This window comes from Salmo salar, chromosome ssa18, assembly GCF_905237065.1.
Source record: "Salmo salar chromosome ssa18, Ssal_v3.1, whole genome shotgun sequence".
In the NCBI taxonomy this organism is placed as follows: domain Eukaryota; kingdom Metazoa; phylum Chordata; class Actinopteri; order Salmoniformes; family Salmonidae; genus Salmo; species Salmo salar.
Window position 1 is genome coordinate 69,883,725 of NC_059459.1, and position 12,811 is coordinate 69,896,535.

Genomic DNA, 12,811 nt, shown 5'->3' on the forward strand with positions numbered 1-12,811 from the left:
AGCTGGTGCTGTCATGCATGTTTCAGTGTTATTTGCTTCAAATCAAGCGTAGAAGTAGGTTAGCTCGTCTGGTAGGCTCGTGTCACTGGGCAGCTCTCAGCTGTGCTTCCCTTTGTAGACTGTAATGGTTTGCAAGCCCTTGTAAGGGCTGTCTTCAGGAAAGGACCAAAATGCAGCAGAGTTAGTATTCATCCTTATATTTAATTGGAAAGAACACTATACAAAAACAAAACAAGGAAACTGACAGCCAACAGTCCTGTCAGGTGCAAACACACTAAACAAGAAACAATTACCCACAAAACCCAAAGGAAAAACATGCTCCTTATGTGTGACTCCCAATCAGCAGCAACGAGCTTCAGCTGTGCCTGATTGGGAGCCACACACATGGCCCAAAACAAAGAAATACCAAAACATAGAAAAAGGAACATAGAACGCCCACCCAATGTAACACCCTGGCCTAACCAAAATAAAGAACAAAAAACCCCTCTCTATGGCCAGGGCGTTACAGTACCCCCCCCCAAAGATGCGGACTCCGACCGCAAAACCTGACTCTGAAGGGGAGGGTCCGGGTGGGCCTTCTTACGGCGGCGGCTCAGGTGCGGGACGTGGCCACTGCTCCACCCTTGACGTCGCCCTCTTAGGTGGCGCACCTGGCCGCGCCGACGGTCTGGTGGGCGACGCTAACTGCGCCCGGCTGGCGGGCGGCGATGGTTGCGCCCGGCTGGCGGGCGGCGATGGTTGTGCCCGGCTGGCGGGCAACCCTTGTTGCGCCCGGCGATGGTTGCGCCCGGCTGGCGGGCGACCCTGGCTGCGCCCGGCTCGCGGCGGCGATGGTTGCGCCCGGCTGGCGGCCGGCGATGGTTGCGCCCGGCTGGCGGGCGACCCTGGCTGCGCCCGGCTGGCGGGCGACCCTGGCGGCGCCCGGCTGGCGGGCGTCCCTGGCGGCGCCCGGCTGGCGGGCGTCCCTGGCGGCTCCGACGGCACTGACCCAGGATTCACCAGGCTGGGGAGACATGATGGATGCCTGGCCCTGGGCACAGGCACAGGACTCACCAGGCTGAGGAGACAGGACAGAGGCCTGGCCCTAGGCGTAGGCAAAGGACTCACCGGGCTGGCGGGTGTCCCTGGCCACTCTGGCAGTTCAGGGCAGTCTGGCCACTCCGGCAGTTCAGGGCAGTCTGGCCACTCCGGCAGTTCAGGGCAGTCTGGCCACTCCGGCAGTTCAGCGCAGTCTGGCCACTCCGGCAGTTCAGCGCAGTCTGGCCACTCCGGCAGTTCAGCGCAGTCTGACCTCTCTGGCGACTGTTGACTGGCGGGCAGCTCTGACGACTGTTGACTGGCGGGCAGCTCCGACGACTGTTGACTGGCGGGCAGCTCCGACGACTGTTGACTGGCGGGCAGTTCCGACGACTGTTGACTGGCGGGCAGCTCTGACGACTGTTGACTGGCGGGCAGCTCTGACGACTGTTGACTGGCGGGCAGCTCTGACGACTGTTGACTGGCGGGCAGCTCTGACTGCTCTGGACAGGTGAGACCCACTGGAGGCCTAGTCCTGGGAGGTGGCACAGGATGGACCAGGATGGGGAGACCCACTGGAGGCCTGGTCCTGGGAGGTGGCACAGGATGGACCAGGATGGGGAGACCCACTGGAGGCCTGGTCCGAGAAGGAGGCACAGGACGGACCAGGATGGGGAGACCCACTGGAGACCTGGTCCTGGGAGGTGGCACAGGACGGACCAGGATGGGGAGACCCACTGGAGGCCTGGTCCGAGGAGGAGGCACAGGATAAACCGGGCTGTGGGGGAGCACTGGAGTTCTGGTACGGACACTCTTTACCCACACTCCAGGCTGAATGCCCACTTTGGCCCGGCACGGACGGAGAGCAGGCATTGGGCGAACTGGACCCTCCCAGCGCTCTGGAGACACAGTGCGCAACGCCGGCGCAGGATAACCTGGACCGAGGAGGCGCACTGGAGACCAGACGCGCTGAGCTGGCACCATCCGCCCTGGCTCGATGCCTGCACTCGCATGGCACTTGCGGGGGGCTGGTATGTAGCGCACCGGGCTTTGAACGCGCACTGGGGACACCGTGCGCTCCACAGCATAACACGGTGTCTTACCAGTACCACGCTGCTTCCGGTAAGCACGGGGAGTTGGCTTAGGTCTACCACCTGACTCCACCAATCTCCCCGTGTGCCCCCCCCAAAAAAATTGTGGGGCTGCCTCCCGTGTCCGTTGCGCTCCCTCTCCTCATACCAGCGCCTCTCAGCTCTCGCCGCCTCGATCTCCCACTGTGGGCGGCGATAATCCCCAGCTTGAGTCCATGGTCCTTTCCCGTCCAGGATTTCCTCCCAAGTCCATGACTCCAGATAGTTTTTCTCCTGGTGCCTCTCCTTGTGCTGCTCCTTCCTCTGCTGCTTGGTCCGTTGTTGGTGGGTAATTCTGTAAGGGCTGTCTTCAGGAAAGGACCAAAATGCAGCAGAGTTAGTATTCATCCTTATATTTAATAGGAAAGAACACTATACAAAAACAAAACAAGGAAACTGACAGCCAACAGTCCTGTCAGGTGCAAACACACTAAACAAGAAACAATTACCCACAAAACCCAAAGGAAAAACATGCTCCTTATGTGTGACTCCCAATCAGCAGCAACGAGCTTCAGCTGTGCCTGATTGGGAGCCACACACATGGCCCAAAACAAAGAAATACCAAAACATAGAAAAAGGAACATAGAACACCCACCCAATGTAACACCCTGGCCTAACCAAAATAAAGAACAAAAAACCCCTCTCTATGGCCAGGGCGTTACAGCCCTGCCAAATCTGACGAACGTAAGAGCCGGTGTAGTACGAGCCAGTGTAGTACGATTCGATCTTAGTCCTGTATTGACGCTTGCCTGTTTGATGGTTCGTCGGAGGGCATAGCGGGATTTCTTATAAGTTTCCGGGTTAGAGTCCTGCTCCTTGAAAGCGGCAGCTATAGCCTTTAACTCGGATTTTGCCTGTAATCCATGGCTTCCAGTTGGTGGTATGTACGTATGGTCACTGTGGAGATGACATCATTGATGCACTTATTGATGAAGCCAATGACTGATGTGGTGTACTCCTCAAAGCCATCAGAGGAATCCCGGTACATTTTCCAGTCTGTGCTAGCAAAACAGTCCTGTAGCTTAGCATCTGCTTCATCTGACCACTTCTTTATTGATCGAGTCACTGGTGCTTCCTGCTTTAATATTTGCTTGTAAGCAGGAATCAGAAGGATAGAATTATGGTCAGATTTGCCAAATGGAGGGAGAGGGAGAGCTTTTTATGCATCTCTGTGTGTGGAGTAAAGGTGGTCCAGAGTTCTTTTCCCTCTCGTTGCACATTTAACATGCTGATAGAAATTTGGTAAAATGGATTTAAGTTTCCCTGCATTAAAGTCCCTGTCCACTAAGAGCTTCGCTTCTGGGTGAGCGTTTTCCTGTTTGCTTATCGCGGAATACAGCTCATTGAGTACGGTCTTAGTGCCAGCATCAGTCTGTGGTGGTATGTAGACGTCTACGAAATATACAGATGAAAACTCTCTAGGTAGATAGTGTGGTCTACTGTTTATCATGAGATACTCTACCTCAGGCGAGCAAAACCTCGAGACTTCCTTAGATATCGCGCACCAGCTGTTATTTACAAAAATACATAGTCTGCCGCCCCTTGTCTTACCAGATGCTTCTGTTCTATCCTCCCGATACAGCGTATAACCAGCCAGCTGTACTGTACGTTGATAATGTCGTCATTCAGCCATGACTCCGTGAAGCATAAGATATTACAGTTTTGAATGTCTTGCTGGTAGTTTAATCTTCCGTGTAGATCATCGATTTATTTTGCTAGCAGAATGGAAGAGAGTGGGGGTTTATTCGATAGCCTACGAATTCTCAGAAGGCAGCCTGCCCTCCGGACCCTTTTTCTCTGCCTTCTCTTCACACATATGACGGGGATCTGGGCCTGTTCCCGGGAAAGCAGTATGTCATTCACGTCGGGCTCGTCGGACTCAAAGGATAAAAAGGAGTATGCCAGTTCGTGGTGAGTAATTGCAGTTTTGATGTCCAGAAGTTATTCTTCAGTTATAAGAACAGCAACATTATGTACAAAATAAGTTAAAAAATAAGTTACAAACAATGCAATGAAACGAACAAAAAACACAATTGGTTAGGAAGACATAAAACTTCAGCGTTCTCCTCCGGCGCCATCTTGTGTCATGGCTCACATCAACACCATCATCCCGGAAATCCTGGAAACAGGCACCACACTGCCAGGTCTCTGACCTGGCACCACACTTCCAGGTCTCTGAGCTCCTCCCTATACGCTTTGCCTATTTGATGGTTCGTCTGAGGGCATAGCGAGATTTCTTATACGTGTCCGGATTAGTGTACCGCTCCATGAAAGCGGCAGCTCTAGCCTTTAGCTCAGTGCGGATGTTCGCTGTAATCCATGGCTTCAGGTTGGGATATGTACGTACGGTCACTGTGGGGACGACGTCGTCAATGCACTTATTGATGAAGATGGTGACTGAGGTGGTATACTCCTCAATGTCATTGGTCATCTGACCACTTCCGTATTGAGCAGTCACTGGTACTTCCTGCTTTAGTTTTTGCTTGTAAGCAGGAGTCCAAGCAAGCGTCCCACCTAGCCCATAGAGGTTAAAATTGGAAATCATGCACCAGCTGTTATTTACAAATGGACACACATCCCCGCCTCTCGTCTTACATGACATAGCTTCTCTGTCCTGCCGATCCTCACATATACATTCCTCTTTTCCAGGTGGGTGAGAGCTGTGTATGTGACAGGTTAAAGGAAATACTCATAGCCTGTTATACATTAAAAGGTATTAGTAAGTTCATAGTATGTGAGGATCTTAAAACATCTAAGGTTAAAAAGATCATGCATTCTATATTAGTTGATAGAGATTGATAACATTCATATAATTGTGTTAAATAGTTAAAATCCGTCAAGCGTACAAAGGGTAAGAATTGTAAAAGGAATGTGTAAACATTATATTGATTACTTTATTTTGTGGTGCCTAATTGAAGGGGAAAAGTGTTAATCTGTGATCTACTAAATGCTCTTAATCTATGAGCCTGAGATCGATTGCTCTGGTCTCCACCCAAGTTCGTGGGGAAATCGCGGGTTTTTCCTCATTGCACTAAAGGTTATTGAGGAAACGATACCGTATCACGCTCGTGATTATTTCTCCCCTTTTTCAGGGGCGTAACATGTACATGGATCTTCACATGTGATCACATAACCTTTCACATGTGGAATCAATGAAAACCATTTGGTTTTGGAACACTTCACATGTGATGATACTTCATATGACGTTTCAGATGTGGATATTTTTAACACTATATTTCACAGGTGATGCCCTAAAATGTGTCGTTAGGATGTCCCCAGGCCGTCACACAGTCACAGTGTTTTTAACTTTCATATTTGACACACTTTGACATGATTACATTGTGATTGTTTATTTATACTGTTATTATTATTCAAGATATCCACTTGACCAAGAAAGAGAGAGTCACTTTTTTTTTACCCCTTTTTTGTCTCTAATTTCGTGGTATCCAATTGGTAGTAGTTATAGTCTTGTCTCATCGCTGCAACTCCCGTATGAACTCGGGAGAGGCGAAGGTCAAGAGCCATGTGTCCTCCGAAATACAACCCAACCAAGCCGCACTGCTTCTTGACACAATACACATCCAACACGGAAGCCAGCCGCACCAATGTGACGGAGGAAACACTGTACACCTGGCGACCTGGTCAGCGTGCACTGCGCCCGGCCCGCCACAGGAGTCGCTAGTGCGCGATGAGACAAGGATATCCCTGCCGGCCAAACCCTCACTAACCCGGACGACGCTGGGCCAATTGTGCGTCAAAGCAATAGTAACTTAACTGAATGACTACCGACCCATTGCACTCACTTCCATCATTATGAAATACTTTGAGGGGCTTGTCAAAGACTACATCACATCCTCCCTCCCCGACACACACGACCCTCTCCAATTCCCCTACTGCCCCGACAGATCCACGGACAACACAATCGCCATTTCACTGCAAGCAGCCCTCACCCACCCGGACAAGAGGAATTCATATCTGAGGATGCTGTTCATTGACTACAGCTCGGCCGTCAATACCATAGTGCCCTCTAAGCTCACCAGAAAACTCACAGCCCTGGGCCTGAACTCCTCCCTATGCAACTGGGTCCTGGACTTTCTGACGGGCAGCCCTCAGGTGGTGAAGATAGGCAACATTACCTCATCAACACGGATTCTCAACACAGGGGCCCCACAAGGGTGCATCCTCAGTCAACTGCTGTACTCCCTGTATACCCACGACTGCATGGCCTCACACAGTTCCAACTCCATCATCAAGTTCACTAGCGACACAACAGTAGTAGGCCTGATTACCAACAGCGGCGAGACACCATACATTGAGGAGGTAGGCACTCTGCCGGTGTTGTGCCAGGTAAACAACCACTCCCTCACCTTCAGCAAAACAAAGGAGCTGATTGTGGACCTCAGGAGGAACCAGGTTGGACACGCCCCCATCCTCATCAATGGGGTTGCCGTGGAGATGGTCGAAAACTTAAAGTTCTTTGGCGTACATATGTTAGAGGAGCTGAAATGGTCAAACCACATGGACACGTGGTGAGGAGGGCTCGACAGCAACTCTTTAACCTCGGAGGCTGAAGAAATTCTGCCCAAGGGGCCTCACAGTATTCTACAGGAGCACCATCAAGAGCATACTGTCGGGCTGCATTACAGCCTAGTATATCAACTGCATCACAGCCTGATACCGACAATTACCCTGCCCACACCCTAATGGACATTTGTATTTTTCATTGTCACAGTTGTAAATATATATATATGATTTTTTAATGTTTTATTATTGTTTCACTTACACCTGAACTGTTGGATCTCAGAGCTTAAGTATTTCACCGTACACTGCAATTACATCTGTGACCTTATGCATGTGACTAAATAAACAACTAATCTAATCTAAATGCAACATGTCCTCACAAGCGTTTCGCCACACCCGCAATAACATCTGCTAAATATGTGTACGTGACCAATAAAAGGTGATTTGATTGAAACTAACAATCTCTTGGTTCATGGCATTCCAATCTTCCACGGCACCGTTTCTGTGTCAATAACTGATTTCACCTGTATTCCTAAATGTTGAACTTACTGTAAATCTCAGCTTTGTTTAAAATACACTCAATAAAACCTATTATATTTATCATAGTTATTCAGGAGTAACATTAAAACAGAATAATATGCCCCACCAACATTAGACAATTATACAGAAAACCCTCAAATTACTGAAGTAATTAAATTAAATCAATGACGACAGAATAGTCAGATTAACTGATAACTAAAATAGCAGTAAAGATGGCATTATTTTGCAAAGTGCAGAGATGTATAGGTAAATCATCTCTGGGGGACTTCTGAGAATGCAGAATTACAGACTTTTTAGCGCAGCAGAAAGATCAGCGTACCCCAAATTTAGAGGTTGTGAGTTTCAAATCCTAGGTGGGGTCATATTGAAGTGATCATGTCAAATGTACAGGATGTCACTCACCTTAAAACTCCTACACCATTTAAATACATCCCTTGCAAAAAAGACTGCGGTTTCACATGAAAATTGCATTTTCACATGTGAAATAGCTGTTTTCACATGTTGAGCTGACATTTCACATGTGAAAACAAGAGACATGTGAGGTAAATCTTGAAACAATATGTTCACATGTATTAAATTAATATTAGCGCCACCTTTTCACGAGAGAAAAATTACGTTTCCACCTCACATGTGAACTGCAACAATTTCACGTGTGAAAAGCTTTCACATGGGAAAACCTAACTCTTTGTAGAATTGCATTTTCACGTGAAAAAATGGAACATTTGAAAATCGAAATTTGCTGTTTTAGTTGTGAAAATGTTATCACGTTGAGTTTCATGGTATCACATTGATATTGTGTATCACCATGTTTATTTCACAAGATCATGTTTTCATTTCAAATACAGATTCAATCACAAAGACCAGGTATTCCAACGTCTCTCAAAGATGGGCACCTATTGGTAGATGGGGGAAAAAAAAGAAAAAAAGAAGCTGACTCGAATATCCATTTGAACATGGTGAAGTTGGTAATTACACTTTGGATGGTGTATCAATACACCCAGTCACTAGAAAGGTACAGTTGTCCTTCCTCACTAACTTGCCGGAGAGTTGGTGACTTTTTAAAAGAGTTAGAGTTAAGTGGCAGTGATAGGAGAAAACTGAGGATCGATCAACAACATTGTAGTTACTCCACAATACTAACCTAATTGACAGAGTGAAAAGAAGGAAGCCTGTACAGAATACAAATATTTAACAACATGCATCCTGTTTGCAACAACGCACTAAAGTAATACTGAAAAAAAGCAATACCGTTTTTTGTGCTGAATACAGAGTGTACTGGTTGGAGCAAATACAATACATTATTAATGAGTACCACTCTTCATATTTTCAAGTGGTGACTGCATAATGTTATGGGTATGCTTGCAATCGAGGACTGGGGAATTTTTCAGGATAAAAAATGAACACAGGCAAAATCCTAGAGAAAACCTGGTTGTCTGCTTTCCACCAGACCCTGGAGATGAATTCACCTTTCAGCAGGACAATAACCTAAAACACAAGGCCAAATCTACAATGGAGTTGCTTACCACGAAGATAGTCAATGTTCTTGAGTGGCTGAGATACAGTTCTGACTTTATTTGAAAATCTATGGCAAGACCTGAAAATGGTTGTCTAGCAATAATCAACAACCAATTTGACAGAGCTTGAATCATTTAAAAAAAAAAATTATGGGCAAATATTGCACAGTCCAGGTATGGAAAGCTCTTAGAGACATACCAAGAAAAACTCTAAGCTTTAATCGCTGTCAAAGTTGATTCTATAAAGTAATGACTCAGGGGTATGAATAATTATGTAATTAAGATATTTCTGTGTTTCATTTTAAATACATTTGCAAACATTTCTAAAAACATGTTGTCAATTTGTCATTACGGGTATTGTGTGTAGATGGGTGAGAAAAGTAAACCATTTTAATATAATTTGAATTCAGGCTGAAACACAACAAAATGTGAAATTAGTTAAGGGGTATGAATACTTTCTGAAGGCACTCTATCACTCTTCACCTCTCCACCTAATAGCTGATGTGTGGTGAGCGTTCTGACACACAAATGGTCGCTTTGCATCACCCAGGTGGGTGCAACACATTGCTGGTGGATGAGGTTGAGTTTCACCATGCTCTGTAAAGCGCTTTGAGTACCTCAGTTGGTAAAAAAGTGCTATATAAATTCAAAATATAACACAAAATATACTGTTATTTTATGACAATGTTAGTTAACAATATCAGTGTAAACAAACAATGCACATTAATGAATTCCCCTAGCAACATTCCTCAGCTGTATATCACAACAAGTGGCAGGGTGGCCGTTTTGTGGTAGTTTCAATTACGGACTGCAGCTTTAAATGGCCAGAGACTTACCGTGTCCTGCAATCCCATTTTAGTAACATTTACTACTAAGCATTTCCACTGTTTTATCAATAAGGAATAAAACACAAAAAAGCTAAAGCATAAAACTGTCTTAATTTACATGAATGTATTATTTATTTTTTCCATCAAAGGTTTAGTAAATCAGGCAAATAGTGTTCATACACAAACACACTCAGTACTTACAGAGTAACACACAGAGGAAGATGTGCTCCATTCTGTCCTGCCGACTATCTCTGAACTACAGTTCTTCTGACAAACCCCTCTACCTCCTATATGACGACAGATCGATTAGTTCACGCCTCTTTACCGTCACACAGAGAAATAGAGAGAGATCCATTCTACAGAAATGTACGAAGACTGTGAGAAAAAATAGTAGCGGTTAAAGGCATGTTTATTTTCTGACCAACTTCTCTGTATGGCCCCACACTGCATGATGTCACACTGGTTCCTTCCTCTTTATTGGAGGAAAGAAGGATGGAACGAGAATAGAATAGATGCTTATAGGCCCTTTGCTAAGTTGTCAAGTAGCAAGCCTCGCCAGCTAACCTCAGTAGTTCCACTGCCCACACAGGAAATGTAACAACTTCAGCCACCCCCTAACTTAACAGGGCTTCTGAGTGGCGCAGCGGTGTAAGGCACTGCATCTCAGTGCTAGAGGCGTCACTACAGTCACTACTACGTTTCCCAACCGGCCATGATTGGGAGTCCCATAGGGTGCCACACAATTGGCCCAGCGTCGTTAGGGTTTGGCTGGGATAGGCAGTCAATGTAAATAAGAATTTGTTCTTAACTGACTTGCCTAGTTAAATAAAGTTGTTTTTATAGCAAACACACACCTGTGCACGCACCTGCACCTGCACATACACACACACACATGCACACACCATAGAGAATTGCTTTGTTCGCTAGGTTATAAACCATGCATGATGATAGCTGCCAGGACCTATTGCAGGGCTCTAAAATAAAACATTTCATTGGTAACAATAGTGCTCCCAAATGTTTTAAGTTAGGAGCACCACATTTTTATATTGATTGCGATACAGCCTATATTGGGCCTATATGAATTCTAGTTACTTGTGAAGCACATGTTGTGCCCTAGAAACTAATATGTAACACTGTAAAGACATTTGTTTATTATAAAAGCTAAAATGTGTATACAAATACCTGTCATTGAAATTACAGTAATTTGTGGATATTAGGATTCTAAAATGTGTAAAGGCACTATTTTCCTGTTGAGATGCATTACATTGAAAATTGTACACTGTCTCTTTAAAATGTCAGGTGACTGAACAAAGTGTAAACAAATGGTTAATGACGGGAGAGTAGTTTTAGAACGGCTCACGACATGGTATATGAATATAAAATGTGGTTCCTGCGATTCTCTATAGGGAGATAAAAATGTTGGTAATATGGGTCTTTTGAACTGGTTGGGCTAGAAGCTAGCCGCTTTCGCTGCGTTAATGGTCCCACCATGACGCTGACAAATCTGAACTCGCTTCTTTCTCTAGGGGAGTACCAGATAGCTGTCTGTGGCTCTGCCACCTAATGAGGGTGAAGTAAACCACAACCCCCCCTTCTTCCCTAAGACCCAGAAGTAAAGTAAGAAATTACTATACTGACTGATCTCTAGCTCAAAGGAGAGTGTTATCCATAACAGCGTCAAGTCGCCTTTGCCAAAGAAATCTTAAAAGGACTGAGGGGCTTTAACAGTGAAAGCTGGAAACCTGTTCTCCCGTAGAACAGGGAAGCCAATATGGTTTCACCTGCCTTGTTGTATAGAGTAGCAGCGCCCTCTGATAGGAAAACGGAGGGGCGGCAGGTAGCCTAGCAGGTTACAGCGTTGGGACAGTAACTGAAAGGTTGGTTGTTTGAATCCCTGAGCCGTCAAGGTGGATAAATCTGCCGTTCTGCCCTTGAGCAAGGCAGTTAACCCCCACAACAACTGTTCCCCAGGCGCAGAAGACATGGATGTCAACTAAGGCAGCCCCCCTCACCCTCTGATTCAGAGGGTTTGGGCTCAATGCGGAAGCCACATTTCAGTTGAATGTTTTCAGTTCTGTAAATGACAAAGAAGCCCCTTGACTGTGATTGTTTGCGCCAACAGTTAGAGGCAAAAAGGGCCATGGTGAAAGGTGAAAGACATATTGCCCTCCTGCTCTGTGTGTTGGTGAGACTGGAGAGAGGGCTGACATGCTGAAACCACCCCTGGCTGAAAACATGAGAAAGTGCCAGGGGGAGATCCTGAGGTAGATGGGCATTCGGGGGGAACAAAAAGTGTGAGTCCTCCATTTTCTGATGTGAGCACAACACAGCCACTAAAGTCAGCTGCTGCACAGAGAATAGGGTTTTGTCATAACGCAGCGCTTCCTTCCCACTGCTGTGAAACTCAGAGAGGGGAAGGAGTGGCAAACATTAAACACGAAGAGAAAGGGTAGGGCAGGGAGCCATAGGCTCTGCACTCTATCCTCCTCAGCCTCCAGGGCTATGCCCTAGGTTGGACGACCCTTCTTACCTCTCTTAGGAGAATTAGAGGGGCTGGTCCTTGCTGCAGCTGCAGCGTAGGCCTGCTTCCCTTCAGGTTTGGCCTTGTTCAGGGGCCTAGCCTGAGAATTGGCAGACTGCTGCGTCGCCGGGACCTCAGTCCCCAAGGTCAGCTTGTTGCCCCCTCCGAGCTGTGAGGCTGGGGCGAGATGCAGGAACAAAGAACAAACAGGCTGCCATGGGGCCCGGGTCTGTGGGGCAGGCAGAAGTTGAAGGCTTCACATTCTTTCCTGCGAATGTCACACTTCTGCTGCATTGCGGGGTCTTTTGTTGTCGCCGTTGGCTATTGAAAATAGAACCCAGTAGAAAATTGATTTCATAGCAAACTGAATCTTGTATGCACTCGTAATAGTAGACAGCATTTTGTGAGTAACTGTACATGCACATCAAATCTCCGCTATGAGAAGGAGCTGTGTACAAGCCAGGTGACTCATGCTCACCAGAGGTAGTGACATCAAAGAGATGTTATCAAAAATAGACACTTTTAGAAAAATAACTCACTTTGCAGAATTACCACAGAGTGGGGCTGGTTCAGTTTATAGGCAAAAAGCAACTCAATGCAAGGCGTATATTGATTGTATTATGAAATTAGAAAAAAATGAAGGAATCTGTTTTTGCAATTATAACTAAGAATACTGACACACAGACCATGATTGACTCAAAAAACACTAAGTGTACAAAAATGAAGGACACCTTCCTTATA

The 12,811-nt window shown here is 46.3% G+C and overlaps 1 protein-coding gene across 15 annotated transcripts in view; it reads right to left on the bottom strand.

Moving 5' to 3' along the window:
* LOC106577870 (immunoglobulin superfamily member 1) overlaps positions 1-9,915 on the bottom strand; it is a 120,121-nt gene extending 110,206 nt beyond the window's left edge. For 5 of the 15 annotated variants that reach the window (XM_045700466.1, XM_045700462.1, XM_045700460.1 and 2 more), the window contains exon 1: positions 9,751-9,907. In XM_045700466.1, coding sequence (XP_045556422.1) covers positions 9,751-9,781 — 31 coding nt within the window. In that variant the 5' untranslated portion in view covers positions 9,782-9,907. Of the gene's footprint in view, positions 1-9,750 lie in introns of all 15 variants that reach the window. The other 10 variants (XM_045700474.1, XM_045700468.1, XM_045700470.1 and 7 more) reach the window with 3 other exon arrangements.
* Between the last annotated feature and the right edge of the window lie 2,896 nt (positions 9,916-12,811).